This window comes from Heterodontus francisci, chromosome 42 (genome assembly GCF_036365525.1).
Source record: "Heterodontus francisci isolate sHetFra1 chromosome 42, sHetFra1.hap1, whole genome shotgun sequence".
Taxonomy (NCBI): Eukaryota; Metazoa; Chordata; class Chondrichthyes; order Heterodontiformes; family Heterodontidae; genus Heterodontus; species Heterodontus francisci.
Window position 1 is genome coordinate 23,718,591 of NC_090412.1, and position 20,827 is coordinate 23,739,417.

The following is a 20,827-nucleotide window of genomic DNA, read 5'->3' on the forward strand; positions in this document are numbered from 1 at the left end:
CTGCACTCCCTCCATAGCAAGAACATCCTTCCTCAGATAAGGAGGCGAAAATTGCACACAATTACATTTGATAAGTTTTTATTATAGAAAGTTCAAAAATTATTTTTGAAACTGTAGGAAAATGGCTTTCTACCCTTTAAAACATAGTAATATCATCGCCTCACACACATATGGAAATATATTGCACATAGAACACAACAGACCAGATTATAACTGATTTTATTCTTCACAGAAAACAAGAGGTGGCAAGTTGTTCCAGGTCAATCCATTGACCCTGTTAGCTGTTACAGCAGAAGGTTATGCTTGGCTCTTTCTGATTAGCAGGTACAGCCCAGTGATGATCATGCAATTTAAACACTTTAAAAAGCTGATTCACAGGAAGTCCCTCACAGTGTCCGTCAGTCAGTCTCGTTTCCCATCATTTCCTCCTACTGGTACCACCGCTCGACAGTATAGCTGCTACTCGAATGAAGATGTTTAACGTATCCATATAAATCCCCATGCATCTACAACAAAGCAGCACAAATGTTAACACTAATAGTCCAAACAAAGTCCCTTCGTACTTGAGTAAAGTACATCCACATCTCAGGCAGGGTCGCAGTAGGGGATTATCATTGGCCAGTGTTATTAGGGAGGGAGAAAGAAAATCAGCCAAGATGCCCAGTAATAACTGGCAGCTCACCACCACCTTCTCAAGGGCAATTAGGGATGGGCAATAAATGCTGGCCTGGCCAGTGATGCCCACATCCCATGAATGAATAAAAAAAAAATAACTTGACCAATGACACCAACAAGAAAATGAGTGTGCATGTCAGATGAGGATTAAAGTCGATCTTGGCTATGTTATGTCCATAGTGGACCAATACAACTGTCTGAGATTGCACATGAAGAATGGTCACTAGTATACTGAAGGGTGACTTTTACTTTGTGGCACTCCTCCTACACCTGCTGGTCTCCTCCAAGTTGCTCAAAGAATCTTTGTGGTGACGCCGTATAGTAGTACAGGATCAGCTTTGGCATATATGCTCCCAACACCAATGCCATTTCTCCAGCCTCAACTGTACACCTGTGGTTGTCCTATCTGGCTGCCTGTCCTGAATAGGACAGAACATTCTTCAACTAAATATTAACAAGATCTTATTCAGTTTTTAACCAGAAACCCCTGTAACATTTTGATCACATTGGAGTTAGAAGAATTTATTCTGGAAAAACAGATCCAAGATAAGAGCGAAAGTAGTTGAATTCGATATGTCCTAGAAGAATATTTCGTAGGAGTGCAACCAATAACACTGGTCCTAGACACAACTGGTTGAAACACTGGCCTAAGGAAATCGCTTTCTACCAGAGACACTGACAGGGACTTTAGCATAAATTGCATTACTCACTGTTGGTAAGGTCATTTACCAGCACCATGAATGGTACATGCATTCAGTTGGCTATTATATGCCTTAATATTCTTGAATTGGCTCAAAGATCACACCCTCCTGGAAATGCAAGGGTTCCTCTCAAAAACTATACAGGTATGTGGTATAGCCATTGCTTGTCACCCAAGAATCCATGATTAGTAAGAAACTAGAAGGCCTACTGTTTCAGGCACACAACTGGCCACAGCAGGGTTTGGACCATCTACTAGAACTGATGTGCTCAGTACAGATGCTCCTTAAAAGAATCTAGACTGTGGGTTGTGGAATCTGTATGGAGGGCTGTTGTAGGTTGCAGCGGGACATTGACAGGATGCAGAGCTGGGCTGAGAAGTGGCAGATGGAGTTCAACCTGGAAAAGTGTGAAGTGATTCATTTTGGAAGATCGAATTTGAATGCAGAATACAGGCTTAAAGATAGGATTTTTGGCATTGTGGAGGAACAGAGGGATCTTGGGGTCCACGTCCATAGATCCCTCAAAGTTGCCACCCAAGTTGATAGGGTTGTTAAGGCGGCGTATGGTGTGTTGGCTTTCATTAACAGGGGGATTGAGTTTAAGAGCCACGAGGTTATGCTGCAGCTCTATAAAGCCCTGGTTAGACCACACTTGGAATATTGTGTTCAGTTCTGGTCGCCTCATTATAGGAAGGATGTGGAAGCTTTAGAGAGGGTGCAGAGGAGATTTACCAGGATGCTGCCTGGACTGGAGGGCATGTCTTATGAAGAAAGGTTGAGGGAGCTAGGGCTGTTCTCATTGGAATGAAGAAGGATGAGATGTGACTTGATAGAGGGGTACAAGATGATGAGAGGCATAGATAGAGTGGATAGCCAGAGACTTTTTCCCAGGGCGGGAAGGGCTATCACCAGGGGGCATAATTTTAAGGTGATTGGAGGAAGGTTTCGGGGAGATGTCAGAGGTAGGTTCTTTACACAGAGAGTGGTGGGTGCGTGGAATGCACTGCCAGCGCTGGTAGTAGAAGCAGATACATTTGGGACATTTAAGCGACTCTTGGATAGGTACATGGATGATAGCAGAATGAAGGGTATGTAGGTAGTTTGATCTTAGAGTAGGTTAAAGGGTCGGCACAACATCGTGGGCCGAAGGGCCTGTACTGTGCTGTTCTGTTATTCAAAAGCCTCATGGTGCTGAGTGCAAAAAGATGCCATTTCCAACTGTCCATTGCTCTTTACGAGCAAGTGAAACATATTAGACCAGTTTCAAAAGGGGATGTAAACCTCTCTGGCAGTGGTGATCTCTGCTTCTTTTGAGGTTTCGAGCAATGTGGCATTAGTATGAGGTTTAGGTTGACGCAATAACTGATTGTATACACAGGTATCTGGAACCTAACTGGAACATTTGTGCTGCTGAAAAGATAAATGATAATGCAGTGGGACCAAGACAGTCAATAGGGAGATGAAGCAGGATCAGTAGTTTGTATTCATCCACAAAGGTGCTTTTACAACAGTTAATGCTCGTAATGATTTGTCATTAAAATGGTTCCTCAGGTCTATTGCTTTTGACTGTCAACTCCTGTTTCTTCACTGAACCTGTGTGGGCATGTTCATGGTCTGGGGAGATTATACAGAACTAATAATCCATGATTCCTGGATTACTAAGTAATTGACAGCGCCATAGGATCCTAAGTGCCAGTGTCAGCCAGTGTAAAGAAAGTCATATCCCAAGAATGAATCCAAGCAGAAGAGGTAAAAGGACAGAATATTAACCAAGGGGCCTCATCTTCTAGAAAAATATTTGAGCAAAGTCCTGGTTGGATGGTCAACTGAACACAGGATACTGAAACAATATGTGTTTATCATGATGCTTCATTCTGATAAAGGCTTCACAGGATCATAATCAGACAAATACTGACATGGAGTGAAAGCAAATGTCAGAAAAGGTAACTTAAAGCTCAGCCAAAGAGGTGAGTTTTAAACAGCATCTTAGGAGAGAGGGGTTCAAGGCACAGAGATATCGGGAGGGAATGCTAGACAGTAGGACCTAGATGGCTGAAGGCACGGTTGCTAGTTTTGGGCAAAGAGGGTAGGGCATGCACGAGAGTTCAAGAGTTGGAGGAAAGCAGAGTTCTTGGAGGGTTGTTGAACTGGAAGTGACAGACATAGGGAGGGCAAAGGCCACTGCAGCATTTAAACATGAGAACGCGAATTTTAAAATCATGGCATTAGTGGACTGGAAGCCAAAGTAGGTCAGCGAGCACATGGGTGAAGGGTGAATGGGACTTGGTGCGATTTAGGATGCGGCAAGAGTTTTGGATGAGCTCAAGTTTATGGAGCTGGAAGTGGGGAGGTCAGCAAGGACAGCACTGGAACAGTCGATTGTGGAGCTAACAAAAGCACAGATGAGGTTTTCAGTGGCAGATGAACTGCGGGAAAAGCAAAGAAATGCACAGGTGAAAGTAGGCAATCTTTGTAATGGAGAGGAGATGGGTCAAATAGGATGCCAAGGTTGTGAATAGTCTGGTTCAGCCTAAGAAAATGGTGCAAGGGGGTGGGGTCAGCTGTCAAAGATGATAATTTCAGTCTTCCCAATGTTTAATTAGAAGAAATTTCTGCTCACCCAGGACTGAATGTCAGACCAGCTAATACAAAGGCATTGGTGGGGTCGAGAGGGGTGGTGGTGGGTGTCATCAACGTACATGTGATACCTGACATGTCTTTGAATGATGTTGCCAAGGAGCACCATGTAGATGAGAAAAAGGAGCTACATGCATGGTGCTTTGCTTATGAAATTATTGGCATATTCCAGTTTCCAATAAGTTTCAGGAAATTTCATTCATGTAATAATGGGGCATTAAATCACGGCCTCATCTGCCATCCTGGCCAGTTACCCCTCAAACCATTTCACTAATACAGATGATCTGGTCATTAATCTCCTTGTAGCTTGTGAGAACCTGCTCTGCTTCCCTACAATACAAACAGTGACTACACTTCAAAAGTACTTTATTGTCTGTAAAATGCTTGAGGCATCCCCAAGATAGGAAAGGCGCTACATAATTGCAAGTTCCTTCTTGTTTCCTTTGCAAATGAAAAAAAGCAAAGAAAAAAAATTCTAATACTTACGCATTAATGGGATCAAATTTCCGAACTCCATACAATGGGTAGATCTCTGCTCGTTTAATCACGTTTTGGGTATCATACAGCAGGAACATGCCAAAAAGCACCAGACCTCCATAGATAGCCACAGAATACAGACCAGCACCGAATGCAGTTGTAGGGGGCAGGAACATGGAGCCTAGAAGAGTACATGAATTTACCAATGAGAATTGGTTCACCAATGGATTAAACCCTCAAAAGGCATGTACTCGCACCCAAGTCACTTACCTACGGAGGAAGCAAAGACCAATCCCAGCCCAACAGCCAATGGTCCACCCATGTTCAGGAACTTCTCACTGGGGGCACACATAGCAACAGTGGAGAGACCACCCACAATCCCTACTGTGTACCAAGCAGCTCTCATCAGTATGGGGCCACCAAGAAGGGTTAATGGAGCAACTACAGCTCCCATCACACCTGAATGAAAATAAAAACATGGCTTGATAAATCCCAGCTCCCAAATCCTACTGAAGTTCAGTTTAAATGGAAACCTTCCGTTTCCTTTTAAAGTTAGACTTGGATGTCAAAACATCTAAATAAACAAAAAGGTCCCTGAAACTATATTGCAAATATTCATATAATTGAATGAAATTCCTTTGTCTGAAATTTTAACAGTTATTAGCCAGTATACTTTAAAATCAAACAGTTTAACACATTTCTCACCGGCATGCAACATCCAGGCTAGGTGTTTAGCATTCAGTCCTTTCTCGTAAGGTATAGACCTCACCAAAATACCTGCTCCTATCATTGCTGCAAACGTTGCTCCTATTGCCTGTTAACAGAGAATAAAGAACCCAATGAACCTCAGGGAACTAATTCAACACAAACTAATCTGCAGAATGTTACACACCATCAATCTTTGCAGAACAGACAATCTTTATTATTTGCCTTAAAATGTGAACTAGTCGGTGGGCAGTTTAAGTCTTTCTCAGAGCCACTGACAAAATCAAAAGTTAATTAAAACAATTATAAATAAAACATTTCTCAGTGACCCCATGTTAAAATGTTACCAACAAAAGTAACAACTTTCCCACTTCAACAACTGAACTGTTTTAAAGCCTTGTTACAGTTAATTTAAACTACTGGATTTATACTGCTCGAATGGCAAACATTGCATTAAGATCAAATACAGTCTACCAATGAGGTACTAATTAAAACTGTGCCAGCAAATCCAAATGGTGATCTGCAGTGGATTCAAATTATGTCAACATCCCAAAATGAGAACTTGAAATAATGCCTTAGGATTCCCTTCATAGCAGGAGGTACAGTTTTGCAGCTGTTAATTTACCAGCCCAAGTGAGACTCCTTCGCTCAACAAATACAAGGTAGTTAGTTACTGACATGCCTAGTACCCATCGATCTCAGGTGTTACCAATATGAATTAGCATGTAAGGGATGGTAGTCACATGTTACATGCCCATTTGTGTCAGAAGTTATCAGAACTGTTATACACATAATGGAGATCAGAAATGTGATAAACGCATTTTGGATATGAATTAAGTCTTCCTTCTGTGCGAAGGGTTCATTTGAGGTCCAGGATAGTTTCACAGTCAAGGCAAAGTCTTGCTGATATGGCAAGAAGCAAAACTAGTGAAACATTAAATCAGAATTGGCTGGTTCAATAAAATCCTGCGTAATACAGGGGTTAAGGAATAAGATTTAAAAAGAGCGGGAGCCGAGAGTCAGAGCGGAGCAGATTACACTGTCCCGGGAGCCAAATGACATCACAGGACGAGGAGTCATGTGGAGGGAGTAGAGATTTTAATTTAAGTTAATCAACTATAAAAAGGCTAGATTGATTCATTAGTACAAATAGTAAAAAAAACAAACCAATTTTGAAAATTCAGAATCATAGAAAGTTTAAGGCACAGAAAGAGGCCACTTTTGTGTCTGTGCCGGCTGAAAAACGATCCACCTATTCTAATCCCACCTTCCAGCATTTGGTCCGTAGCCCTGCAGATTACAGCACCTGAGGTGTATGTCCAGACTCCTTTTGAATGAGTTGAGGGTTTCTGCCTCAACTACCCTTTCAGGCAGTGAGTTCCAGACCCCCCAACAATCTCTGGCTGAAAAAAATGTTTCCTCATCTCCCCTCCAAATTTTTCTACCAACACTTGAAATTTGTGCACCCTTGTCACTGACCTCTCTGCTAACGTGAATAGACCCTTTACCTCCACTCAATCCAAGCCCCTCAAAATTTTGTACATTTCAATCAGATCCTCCCTCGGCCTTCGCTGTTTCAAGGAGAACAACCCCAGCCAATCCAATCTTTCCTCATAGCTGCATTTTTCCAGTCCTGGCAACATACTCAAATCTCCTCTGTACCCTCTCTAGTACAATTACATCCTTTCTGTAATGAGCTGACCAGAACTGCACACAGTACTCAAGTTATGGCCTAACCAATGATTTATACAGTTCCAGCATAACCTCCCTGCTCTTATATTCTATACCTCGTCTAATAAAGGAAAGGATTCTATATGCCTTCTTAACCACCTTATCAACCTGCCCTGCCACATTCTTGGAGAAGACTCGGAGGGCGGAGTTCCGGACCAGTAAGTTACTTCGGGTGGGTAAAAAAAACCTGAAAAGTGACGTCACAGGAAAGCTGTGACCTGATTGGCTGGTAGGGAATTTGAAATGAATTTGAAAATAAAACATTGGTAAAAATTGATTAAAACCCTTAATTAACGAATTAATAAGTAGCGTAACTAAACCAGAGGGAGGAGATTACTGTATTTAGTTAGCATTTAATATTTATAATAGAAATCTAGCACTAGGGACCATATAGTTAATTATAACAATTTAGTAAGGATTTAATAATTATTTATTTATTTTATATTAATTAACTAATTAGTGCTAGAAATGACAGTCAGAGGGGTGAAGTGCTTCACCTGAGATGTGGGAGGTCCGTGACACTTCCAGCGTTCCGGACGACTACATCTGCAGGAAGTGTACCCAGTTGCAGCTCCTCACAGACCGCATGGATCGGTTGGAGCGGCAACTGGATGCACTTAGGAGCATGCAAGTGCCAGAAAGTGTCATAGACAGGAGTTTTAGAGAAGTGGTTACACCCAAGGTGCAGGCAGATAGATGGGTGACCGCTAGAAGGGGCAGGCAGTCAGTGCAGGAATCCCCTGTGGCTATCCCCCTCTCTAACAAGTATTCTTTTTCTTTTCTTTCTTTTGGGCCTCCTTATCTCGAGAGACAATGGATATGCGCCTGGAGGTGGTCAGTGGTTTGTGAAGCAGCGCCTGGTGTGGCTATAAAGGCCAATTCTGGAGTGACAGGCTCTTCCACAGGCGCTGCAGAGAAATTTGTTTGTCGGGGCTGTTGCACAGTTGGCTCTCCCCTTGCGCCTCTGTCTTTTTTCCTGCCAACTACTAAGTCTCTTCGACTCGCCACAATTTAGCCCTGTCTTTATGGCTGCCCGCCAGCTCTGGTGAATGCTGGCAACTGACTCCCACGACTTGTGATCAATGTCACACGATTTCATGTCGCGTTTGCAGACGTCTTTATAGCGGAGACATGGACGGCCGGTGGGTCTGATAGCAGTGGCGAGCTCGCTGTACAATGTGTCTTTGGGGATCCTGCCATCTTCCATGCGGCTCACATGGCCAAGCCATCTCAAGCGCCGCTGACTCAGTAGTGTGTATAAGCTGGGGGTGTTGGCCGCTTCAAGGACTCCTGTGTTGGAGATATAGTCCTGCCACCTGATGCCAAGTATTCTCCGAAGGCAGCGAAGATGGAATGAATTGAGACGTCGCTCTTGGCTGGCATACGTTGTCCAGGCCTCGCTGCCGTAGAGCAAGGTACTGAGGACACAGGCCTGATACACTCGGACTTGTGTGTTCCGTGTCATTGCGCCATTTTCCCACACTCTCTTGGCCAGTCTGGACATAGCAGTGGAAGCCTTACCCATGCGCTTGTTGATTTCTGCATCTAGAGACAGGTTACTGGTGATAGTTGAGCCTAGGTAGGTGAACTCTTGAACCACTTCCAGAGCGTGGTCGCCAATATTGATGGATGGAGCATTTCTGACGTCCTGCCCCATGATGTTCGTTTTCTTGAAGCTGATGGTTAGGCCAAATTCATTGCAGGCAGACGCAAACCTGTCGATGAGACTCTGCAGGCACTCTTCAGTGTGAGATGTTAAAGCAGCATCGTCAGCAAAGAGGAGTTCTCTGATGAGGACAGAGAACTCCTCTTTGCTGATGATGCTGCTTTAACATCTCTAACAAGTATATCGTTTTGGATACTGTTGGGGGGGATGGCCTATCAGGGCAAATCAGCAGCAGCCAGAGCAGTCGCACCACGGCTGGCACTGTTGTTCAGCAGGGAGGGACAAAGCGCAGAAGAGCAATAGTTATAGGGGACTCTATAGTCAGGGGCACAGATAGGCGCTTCTGTGGACATGAAAGAGACTCCAGGATGGTATGTTGCCTCCCTGGTGCCAGGGACAAGGATGTCTCTGAACGGACAGGGGGCATTCTGAAGGGGGAGGGTGAACAGCCAGAGGTTGTGGTACACATTGGTACCAACGACATAGGCAGGAAGAATGATGAGGTCCTGTAGGGGGAGTTTAGGGAGTTAGGTAGAAAGTTAAAAAACAGGACCTCCAGGGTTGTAATCTCAGGATTACTCCCTGTGCCACATGCCAGTGAGGCTAGAAATAGAAAGATAGTGCAGCTAAACATGTGGCTGAACAGCTGGTGTAGAAGGGAGGGTTTCAGATATCTGGACCATTGGGATCTCTTCAGGGACAGATGGGACCTGTACAAGAAGGACGGGTTGCATCTAAACTGGAGGGGCACAAATATCCTGGCTGCGAGGTTTGCTAGCATCACTCGGGAGGGTTTAAACTAGTGTGGCAGGGGGATGGGAACCAGAGCAGTAGGACAACAAGTGAAATAAGTGAAGGGGAACTAGTAAATAAGGCCAGTAAGACTAAGAGGAAGAGCAGGCAGGGAGATGTTGCAGAGAACAGTGGGACTGGTGGTCTGAAGTGCATTTGTTTCAATGCGAGAAGTATAACAGGTAAGGCAAATGAATTTAGAGCTTGGATTAGTACTTGGAACTATGATGTTGTTGCTATTACAGAGACTTGGCTGAGTGAAGGACAGGATTGGCAGCTAAATGTTCCAGGATTTAGAAGCTTCAGGCAGGATAGAGGGAGTTGCATTACTGGTTAAGGAGAATATCACAGCTGTACTGCAGGAGGACACCTCGGAGGAGTCATGCAGCGAGGCAATATGGGTGGAGCTCAGGAATAGGAAGGGTGCAGTCACAATGTTGGGGGTTTACTACAGGCCTCCCAACAGCCAGCGGGAGGTAGAGGAGCAGAAATGTAGACAGATTTTGGAAAGATGTAAAGGTAACAGAGTTGTAGTGGTGGGTGATTTTAACTTCCCCTATATTGACTGGGACTCACTTAGTGCTAGGGGCTTGGATGGGGCAGAATTTGTAAGGAGCATCCAGGAGGGCTTCTTGAAACAATACGTAGATAGTCCAACTAGGGATGGGGCCGTACTGGACCTGGTATTGGGGAATGAGCCCGGCCAGGTGGTCGAAGTTTCAGGAGGGGAGCATTTCGGGAACAGTGACCATAATTCCATAAGTTTTAAGGTACTTGTGGATAAGGATACAAGAGTAGTCCTCGGGTGAAGGTGCTAAATTGGGGAAGGCTAATTATAACATTAGGCAGGAACTGAAGAATTTAGATTGGGGGCAGCTGTTTCAGGGTAAATCAACATCTGACGTGTGGGAGTCTTTCAAACGTCAGTTGATTAGAATCCAGGAGCAGCATGTTCCTGTGAGGAAGAAGGATAAGTTTGGCAAGTTTTGGGAACCTTGGATAACGCGGGATATTGTGAGCCTCGTCAAAAAGAAAAAGGAAGCATTCGTAAGGGCTGGAAGGCTAGGAACAGACGAATCCCTTGAGGAATATAAAGACAGTAGGAAGGAACTTAAGCAAGGAGTCAGGAGGGCTAAAAGGGGTTATGAAAAGTCATTGGCAAATAGGATTAAGGAAAATCCCAAGGCTTTTTTTACATATATAAAGAGCAAGAGGGTAACCAGGGAAAGGGTTGGCCCACTCAAGGACAGAGAAGGGAATCTATGTGTGGAGCCAGAGGAAATGGGCAAGGCACTAAATGAGTACTTTGCAACAGTATTCACCAAGACGGAGGACTTGGTGGATGATGAGCCTAGGGAAGGGAGTGTAGATAGTCTCAGTCATCTCATTATCAAAAAGGAGGTGGTGTTGGGTGTCTTGCAAAGCATTCAGGTAGATAAGTCCCCAGGGCCTGATGGGATCTACCCCAGAATACTGAGGGAGTCAAGGGAAGAAATTGCTGGGGCCTTGACAGAAATCTTTGCATCCTCATTGGCTACAAGTGAGGTCCCAGAGGACTGGAGAATAGCCAATGTTGTTCCTTTGTTTAAGAAGGGTAGCAAGGATAATCCAGGAAATTATAGGCCGGTGAGCCTTACGTCAGTGGTAGGGAAATTATTAGAGAGGATTCTTCGGGACAGGATTTACTCCCATTTGGAAACAAATGGACTTATTAGCGAGAGGCAGCATGGTTTTGTGAAGGGAAGGTCGTGTCTCACTAATTTGATTGAGTTTTTTGAGGAAGTGACAAAGATGATTGATGAAGGAAGGGCAGTGGGTGTTATCTATATGGACTTCAGTAAAGCCTTTGACAAGGTCCCGCATGGCAGACTGATACAAAAGGTGAAGTCACATGGGATCAGAGGTGAGCTGGCAAGATGCATACAGAACTGGCTCGGTCATGGAAGACAGAGGGTAGCAGTGGAAGGGTGCTTTTCTGAATGGAGGGATGTGACTAGTGGTATTCTGCAGGGATCAGTGCTGGGACCTTTGCTGTTTGTAGTATATATAAATGATTTGGAGGAAAATGTGGCTGGTCTGATTAGTAAGTTTGCGGACGACACAAAGGTTGGTGGAGTTGTGGACAGTAATGAGGATTGTCAGAGGATACAGCAGGATATAGATCGGTTGGAGACTTGGGTGGAGAAATGGCAGATGGAGTTTAATTCGGACAAATGTGAGGTAATGCATTTTGGAAGATCTAATGCAGGTGGGAAGTATACAGTAAATGGCAGAACCCTTAGGAGTATGGACAGGCAGAGAGATCTGGGCGTACAGGTCCACAGGTCACTGAAAGTGGCAACGCAGGTGGATAAGGTAGTCAAGAAAGCATACGGCATGCTTGCCTTCAATCGGTCGGGGCACAGAGTATAAAAATAGGCAAGTCATGCTGCAGCTGTACAGAACTTTAGTTAGGCCACACTTAGAATATTGCGTGCAATTCGGGTCACCACACTACCAGAAGGACGTGGAGGCTTTGGAGAGGGTACAGAGGAGGTTTACCAGGACTTTGCCTGGTCTGGAGGGCATTAGCTATGAGGAGAGGTTGGAAAAACTCAGATTGTTTTCACTGGAACGACGGAGGTGGAAGGGCGACATGATAGAGGTTTACAAAGTTATGAGCGGCATGGACAGAGTGGATAGTCAGAAGCTTTTTCCCACGGTGGAAGAGTCAGTTACTCGGGGACATAGGTTTAAGGTGAGAGGGGCAAAGTTTAGAGGGGAAGTGCGAGGCAAGTTCTTTACATAGAGGGTGGTGAGTGCCTGGAACTTGTTGCCGGGAAAGGTGGTGGAAGCAGGTACCATCGAGACGTTTAAGAGGCATCTTAACAAATACATGAATAGGATGGGAATAGAGGGATACGGACCCCGGAAGTGCAGAAGGTTTTAGTTTAGGCAGGCATCAAGATCGGCGCAGGTTTGGAGGGCCGAATGGCCTGTTCCTGTGCTGTACTGTTCTTTAGGGATCTGTGGACATTCACTCCAAGGTCCCTTGCTTCCTCTACACTTCAGTATTTTCCCATTTATTCTGTATTCCTTTGCCTTGTTTGACCTCCCCAAATGCATCACCTCACACTTCTCCAGGTTGAATTCCATTTGCCAGTGGCGGCACAGTGGTTAGCACCGCAGCCTCACAGCTCTAGCGACCCGGGTTCAATTCTGGGTACTGCCTGTGTGGAGTTTGCAAGTTCTCCCTGTGTCTGCGTGGGTTTTCTTCGGGTGCTCCGGTTTCCTCCCACAAGCCAAAAAGACTTGCAGGTTGGTAGGTAAATTGGCCATTATAAATTGCCCCTAGTATAGGTAGGTGGTAGGGAAATATAGGAACAGGTGGGGATGAGGTGGGGATGTGGTAGGAATATGGGATTAGTGTAGGATTAGTATAAAGGGGTGGTTGATGGTCGGCACAGACTCGGTGGGCCGAAGGGCCTGTTTCAGTGCTGTATCTCTAAAACTAAAAACACTCTTCTGCCCAGACCATCAATATTGCCTACAGCTATCCTCCTCACTATCTACCAAGTGGCCAATCTTTGTGTCATCTGCAAACTTCTTGATCATGCCCTCTACATTTACGTCCAAATTGTTAATATATACCACAAAAAGCAGGGGACCAGCACTGAGCCCTGCAGAACGTCACTGGAAACAGCCTTCCAGTTGCTAAAACACCCGTCAACAGTTACCCTTTGTTTCCTGCCACTGAGCCAATTTTGTATCCACCTGCTGCATTTCCCTGAATCCCATGGATTTTTTTTTTTTAACCAGTCTGCCCTGTGGGACCTTGTCAAAAGCCTTGCTAAAATCCATGTAGACCACATCAACTGCACTACCCTCATCAGTGTTCCTTGTTACTTCAAAAAATTCGATGAAGTCGGTCAAACAAAATCTTCCCTTAACAAATCCATGCTGACTATTCATGATTAACCTGTGCCTAAGTAACAGTTTGTCTGGTCTCAGAATCGATTCCAATAATTTGCCCACTACTGAGGTTAGACTGACTGGCCTGTAATCGGTTTATCCTTTGCTCCCTTTTTAAAAGGAAGTACGTTAGTAGTTCTCCAATCCCCCAGAATCACACCTGTATCCAGTGAGGACTGGAAAATGATGGTCAGACCGTCTGCTATTTCCTCTCTTGCTTCTTTTAACATTTCATCTGGCCCTTGTGATTTTTCAACTTTCAAGGATGCTAATCCCATTAAAGTTCCTCTCTCCCCGTGTTTATCAAACCAATACTTAATATTCCTCAACTATAATATCTGCATTGTCCCCCTCTTTTGCGAAGACAGACACAAAGTATTCATTAAGAACCATACTAACATCTTCCACCCTTACACACAGGTTACCTTTTTGGTCTCTCCTTAGTTATCCTCTTACTCTTAATGTATTGATAAAATGTCTTTGAGTACACCTTGATTTTGCTTGCCAATATTCTTTCCTGCCCTCTCTTTGCTTTCCTAATTTCCTTTTTGATTTCACCCCTCCACTTTCTATTCTCCTCTTGGCTTTCTGTAGTAGAGTTCTTGGTGTCAGACGTGAGCTTTCTTTTTCTGCCTCATCTTACCCTGTAGGCTCCTTAACATCCACGGGGCTCTAGATGTGGCCTTCTCACTCTTTTTCTTTGTGGGAACATGTTTACTCTGAACCCCTTGAATCTTCCTTTTGAATGCTCTCCACTGTTATAACACTGATTTACCTTCAAACAGCTGTTTCCAGTCTACTTTTGCTAAATCACTCAGTTTAGTAAAATTGGCCTTGACCCAATTGAGAACTCTTACTCCTGTTCGATTTCTGTCCTTTCCATAATTATGTTAAAACTGACTGAATTATGATCACTACCACCAAAATGCTCTCCCATTGCCACTCCTTCCACCTGCCCATCTTCATTTCCTAAAACTAAGTCTAAAACAATCCGTGCTCAATCAGATCTAGGGATAAAGTTTAAATTAAACAAAGGAAAGTTAGAATAAGAGTTCAGAATTTTTCAAAAAATTTAAATCTTTCTCAGTTTGAACTGAGCCCTGCTGAGTCTGGTAAGTCCAGTGAGAAGGAGTTTTAACGGTTAATTTCTATCTAAAGTCTAGTTTTTTTCTTCAATTTAGCAGTTAACCAAAAATTACTCGAGTCAAGAGAAGTGAAGTTTTATTCCAACCTTAAAACAGGGGTGTACAAGCTTTCTGGGACCAGCGGCCACTAGTTACTTAGAAGCTGGCTTAAACTGGTTTTCAGAAGCTTGAATCAATTGTTTTTCAGAAAGGTTGGTTAGCAAAATTAAAGCACATGGGATAGGAGGCACTTATACTGGCGTGGATTGAGGATTGGTTATTCCTGCTCTGTTTTCTGCCTGTTAAACAGGTCATTCTCGCATTGGCAGGCTGTGACTAGTGGGGTACCGCAATGATCAGTACTTGGGCTGTTCAAAATATATCAATAATTTGGATGTAGGGACCAAATGTAATATTTCCAAGTTCATGGATGACAAAAAACCAGGTCAGAATGTGTGTTGTGAGGAAGATGCAAAGTGGCTTCAAGGGGATTTGGACTGACTTAGTGAGTGGGCAGATGGAATATAATGTGGAAAAATGTGAGGTTATCCACTTTGGTAGGAGGAACAGAGCATTTCTTAAATGGTAAGAGATTAGCAAGTGTAGATGTACAAAGGGACCTGGGTGCCCTCTCAATAAGTCACTGAAAGCTAACATGCAAGTGCAACAAGCAATTAAGAAGGCTAATGGTATGTTAGCCTTTATCGCAAGAGGATTGGAGTACAGGAGTAGTGAAGTCTTGCTTCAATTGTACAGAACCTTGGTTAGACAGCACCTGGAGTACTGTGTGCAGTTTTGGTCCCGTAACCTCAGGAAGGATACCTGATGGAAGGTGTCATCGACAGTGTTATCGAGTGCCACTTAAACAACAATAACCTGTTCACCGACCCTCAGTCTGGGTTCCACCAGGGCCACTTGGCTCCTGACCTCATTACAGCCTTGGTCCAAAAGAGCTTAACTCAAGAGGTGAGGTGAGAGTGATTGCCCTGGACATCAAGGCAGCATTTGACCGAGTGTGGCATCAAGGAGCCCTAGCCAAACTGAAGCCAATGGGAATCTAGGGGAAAACTCTGCACTTATTGGAGTCATACCAAGCACAAAAGATGATTGGAGGTCAATCATCTCAGCCCCAGCACATTGCTGCAGGAGTTCCTCAGGGTAGTGTCCTAGGCCCAACCACCTTCAGGTGATTCAACAATGAACTTCCCTCCATCCTAAGGTCAGAAGTGGGGATGTTTGCTGATGACTGTACGATGTTCAGCAGCATTTGCAAAACCTCAGAGATTAAAGCAGCCCATCTCCATATGCAGCAAGACTGGGACAACATTCAGGCTTGGGCAGATAAGTGGCAAACAACATCTTAAACATTCACTCACTCCACTACCAATGCACAGTGCAGCAGTGTGTACCATCTACAAGATGCACAGCAGCAACTCATGCCTCTTTTGACAGCACCTGCCAAACCCACGACCACTTCCACCTAGAAGAACAAGAACAGCTCTGGCTGTTCACAATCTATATCAATGATGTGGGGATCAATTGTAATATTTCCAAGTTTGTGGATGACACAAAACTAGGTAACAATGTGAGTTGTGAGGAGGATGCAAAGAGGATTCAAGGGGATTTGGACCGGATAAGTGAGTGGGCAAGAACATGGCAAATAGAATATGTGGATAATTGTGAGGTTATCCACTTTGGTAGGAGGAATGGAGCTGCAGAGTATTTCTTATATGGAGATAGACTGGAAAGTGTTGATGTCCAAAGGGACCTAGGTGCCCTTGTTCATAAGTCACTGAAAACAAGCATGCAGGTGCAGCAAGCAATTAGGAAGGCAAACGGTACGTTGGCCTTTATCACAAGATGATTTGAGCATAGGAGCAAAGAAATCTTGCTTCAATTGTACAGAACATAGGTGAGGCCGCAGTTCTTGTCCACTTGTCTGAGGAAGGATATACTTGCCACAGAGGGAGTTGCAGGGGAGATTCACCAGACTGATTCCTGGGATGGTGGGATTGTCCATGAGGAGAGATGGAGGAGACTGGGTCTGTATTCTCCGGAGTTCAGAAGAATGAGAGGCGTTCTCATAGAAACTTACAAAATTCTTAAAGGGGTAGACAGGGTAGATGCGGAAATGATGTTTCCCCTGGCTGTGGGGTCTAGAACCAGGGGACACAATCTCAGAATAAAGGACAAGCCATTTAAGACTGAGATGAGGAGGAACTTTTTCACTAAGAGGGTGGTGAACCTTTGGAATTCTCTGCCCTAGAGGGTGGTGGAAGCTCAGTCAATGAGTAAATTCAAGACAGCGATTGATATATTTCTAGTTGCTAATTGCATCAAGGGATATGGGGATAGCACGGGAATATGGCATTGAGGTAGACGATCAGCCATGGTCTAGAATGGCACAGCAGGCTCGAAGGGCTGAATGGCCTACTCCTGCTCCTATGTTCTTAGTAATAATGGGGGATATTAATTATTCTAATATAGATTAGGATAGTAATAGTGTAAAGAGCAGAGAGGGGAAAGAGTTTGTGAACTGTATTTAGGAGAATTTTCTAGGTCAGCTCTGTTGGATTTGGTTCTGGGGAATGAGGTGGGTGAAGTGGATCAAGTTTTTAAAAAATTCATTCATGGGATGTGGGCATTGTTGGCTAGGCCAGCATTTATTGCTCATCCTTAATTGCCCTTGAGGTGGTGGTGGTGAGCTGCCTTCTTGAACCGCTGCAGTCCATGTGGGGTAGGTACACCCACAGTGCTGTTAAGGAGTTCAGTATTTTGACCCAGCGACAGTGAAGGAATAGCAATATAGTTCCAAATCAGGATGGTGTGTGACTTGGAGAGGAACTTGCAGGTGGTGGCATTCCCATGCATCTGCTGCCCTTGTCCTTCTATGTGGCAGAGATCACGGGTTTGGAAGGTGTCAGTAGGGGAACATTTAAGGGACAGTAATCATATTATCGAAAGATTTTGCTTAGCTATGGAAAAGAACAAGGAGCAATCCAAAATAAAAATTAACTAGGGGAGGGCCAACTTCAATGGGTGTGAGAACAGATTTGGTCCAGGTAAATTGAAATCAGAGATTGGCTGGCAAAACTGTATGACGACAATGGGCTTCCCTCAAAGTGGAGTGTGTTTGGGTACAATCGAGGTACATTCCAACAAGTGGGTAAAGTAGGACAAACAAACCCAGAGCTCCCTGGATGACAGTGATAGAGAGTAAGATAAAGCTAAAAAAATTTGTATATGACAGAGGTCTGGTGGATAATACAAATGACAACAAGGTCAAATAAAGATTTTAAGTTCTGAGGGGAAGTGAAAAAATAAGCAGAGTGTGTAAGAGAAAAGAATGGCAGCTAACATAAAAGGGAATCTAAAAGTCTTTTATAGGCATATAAATAGTAAAAAGAGTGGTAAAAGCAGGAGTGGGGCCAATTAGGGACCAAAAAGGGGATTTATGCAAGGAGGCAGAGGGCATGGCTGAGATACTAAATGAGTGCTTTGCATCTGTCCTGTACTAAGCAAGAAGATGCTGCCAAAGTCATAGTGAAAGAGGTGGTAGTTGAGAAACTGGATGGGATAAAAATTGATAAAGAGGTGGTACTGGCTAGGCTGGCTGTGCTTAAAGTTGATAAGTCATCAGGGCCAGATGAGATACATCCAAGGATATCAAAGGAAGGGTGGAAATTGCACAGGCACTGGCTATAATCCTCCTTAAATACAGAGGTGGTGCCAGAGGACTGGAGAATTGCATATGTCACACCCCTTGTACAAGGGTGTAACATTTGCAATTCTCCAGTCCTCTGGCACCCTTGTACAAGGGTGTAAGGATAAACCCAGCAACTATAGGCCAGTCAGTTTTGCCAGGATAGTGGGAAAGCTTTTAGAAACAATAATTCAGGACAAAATTAACAGTCACTTGGACAAATGTGGATTTAAGGGCAAATTGTGCCTAACTAACTTTCCAGAGTTTTTGATAATATAAAAGAGAGGCTGATGAAGGTCATGCGGCTGATGTGGTGTGCATGGGCTTCCAAAAGGCATTTAATAAGTGCCACATAACAGGCTTATCAGAAAGTTAAAGTCCCTGGAGTAAGAGGGACAGTGGCTGCATGAATACGAAGTTAGCTGAGTGACAGGAAACAGCAGCGGTGAACAGTTGTTTGTTAGACTGGAGAAAGATATATAGTGGGGTTCCCCAGGGTCAGTGTTAGGACCACTGCTTTTCTTGGCCTATATTAATGACCTTGACTTTGGTGTACATGGCACAAAACCAGGAAGTACTGTGAACTGTAAGGAAGATCGTGATAAACTTCAAGAGGACTTAAAATCTTTATTCGACCTTGTTGTCATTCGTATTATCCACCAGACCTCTGTCATATACAAATTTTTTTAGCCTAATCTTACTCTCTATCACTGTCATCCAGGTGGCAGATGAAATTTAATGCAGAGATGTGTGAATTGATTCATCTTGCTAGGAAGAACGAGGAGAGGCAATATAAAATAAAGGGCAGAATTCTAAGGGGGTCCAGGAGCAGCGGGAGTTGGGGGTATGGGTGCACAAATCACAAAGTGGCAGGGCAGGTTGAGAAAGTGGTTAATAAAGCCTCATACAGTAGAAAAGCAAGGAAGTTATGATGTACTGTATAAAACCCTAGTTTGGCCTGAACTGGAGTATTGTATCCAGTTCTGGGCACCGCACTGTGATGGCATTAGAGGGGGTGCAGAAAAGAGTCACAAGAATGATTCCAAGAATGAGGAACTTCAGTTGCATGGCTAGATTGGAGAAACTGGGGCTGTTCTCTTTGGAGAAGATTAAGAGGAGATTTGATACAGGCTTTCAAAATCATGAGGGGTCTAAACAGATTAGATGGAGAGAAGCTGCTCCCATTGGTGGAAGGGTTAAAAAACAGACACCGATTTAAGGTGACTGGCAAAAGAAGTAACTGCGATATTAGAATTTTTTTTTTTTATACACAGCACGTGGTTAGGATCTGGAATGCACTGCCTGAGAGGGTGGTAGAGGCAATCAAGACCTTGAAAAGAGAATTGGTTAATTATCTGAAGCAAAATAATTTGCAGGGCTATGAGGAAAAGGAGGGGGAGTGGGACTAGGCGAGTTGTTCATGCAGAGAGTCAGCACAGACACAACAGGCTGAATGGCCTCCTTCTGTGATGTAACCTTTTATTAATTCAAATATCAAACATTTGAAAAAATGTGAATCTCATAGCAGGAAGATTTTTTTTTTTTAAATCTTCAAGATGGCTTAAAAAAAAAATCTACCCTCAAAGCATTCAAGCATCAAACAGCAGATCATCATGGGAGCTTTACTAAGTGACCACTTTTAACGAATAGGAAATAAATGCTTATAATTATTCGCAACAACTTACCAGAAGGGAATTTTTCATCATGAGATTCATGATTGCTGGTGATCTGCTGATCGCTACAGCAGACAGTGCAGTCAGCCCTATACTTCCTGAAAAGTACATGTAAGTGGATTGGATCCTCTCCTTCACATACTGTGGCCAGATGCTGCAGGATAGATCAAGTTAGTGGCATTTCATAAGATCAGATTCTAGATGAAAAAGATTTCTCAGTCTCTCTTTCCCCCTCCCCCCGCTGCCACCACCCATCCCATAGCACCACAATAACCACAGTAACTACACAACCACTAGATCAAACAGTCCAAGGAAGTCCCAGCTTTAGTACTGTGTTGAGTTAGCTGATCTCAGTCAAAGTTGTACTTGGGTGCTGCAACTGGTCTCAGTGCCCCGAGTTAGGGATGAGAAAACCTGCAGCCATGGCCATATAACAAATGACCACCAAGTGACCAATCCTAGAGAAGGATTGCACAACTAATATTTCAGTCCTAGAAATAATTGCAGTTTTAGTTTTATACTCATCTCTATTGCGGATTTCGATCATGTACTAGTTGTTTGCTTTTGATAGGAAATATAGTGCTAATTTTAGTCTAGGCTCTTCCCAATTTTTGAAATTGGCCTGAGGAAAAAGAAAATCCAGATTTAATGTTGCGTTCCACATTTTTATTCTAGTCTTTTCAAAAAATTTTCTGAAAATGTCAACTCTTTATTTTTCTCAGGCAGCTCGAGGCTATGTGAAATAATATGGAGTTTGCATAACTAAAACTTTATTCATCTGCTTCAGTTTTGAACTCCTGTTCCAGAGGTTGTCAATTACTTAGCAGCTACGCTTTAGCCTCACATCTATTTCAAAGTTTTAAGATATTTAATCCTAACTGGCATCTTTAGTGTAAGTTCAAAAATTGTCACTATTTGCACTGTGTAAATCTTGGGCAAGAATAGGATCAAGTTTGGTTGTGGTATCTTCCTTGACTCAATATCTCACTAAC

General features: G+C 43.7%; 1 protein-coding gene across 1 annotated transcript in view; it reads right to left on the reverse strand.

The window, feature by feature from the left end:
• Positions 1-202: 202 nt before the first annotated feature.
• Positions 203-20,827, reverse strand: part of ghitm (growth hormone inducible transmembrane protein) — a 32,276-nt gene continuing 11,651 nt past the window's right edge. Inside the window, exons 5-9 of the mRNA XM_068020221.1 lie at positions 19,848-19,989; positions 5,196-5,304; positions 4,761-4,949; positions 4,500-4,671; positions 203-506 (exon numbers count right to left, since the gene is read on the reverse strand). Of these exons, the coding sequence (XP_067876322.1) occupies positions 419-506; positions 4,500-4,671; positions 4,761-4,949; positions 5,196-5,304; positions 19,848-19,989 (700 nt within the window). The 3' untranslated portion in view covers positions 203-418. The remainder of the gene's footprint in view (positions 507-4,499; positions 4,672-4,760; positions 4,950-5,195; positions 5,305-19,847; positions 19,990-20,827) is intronic.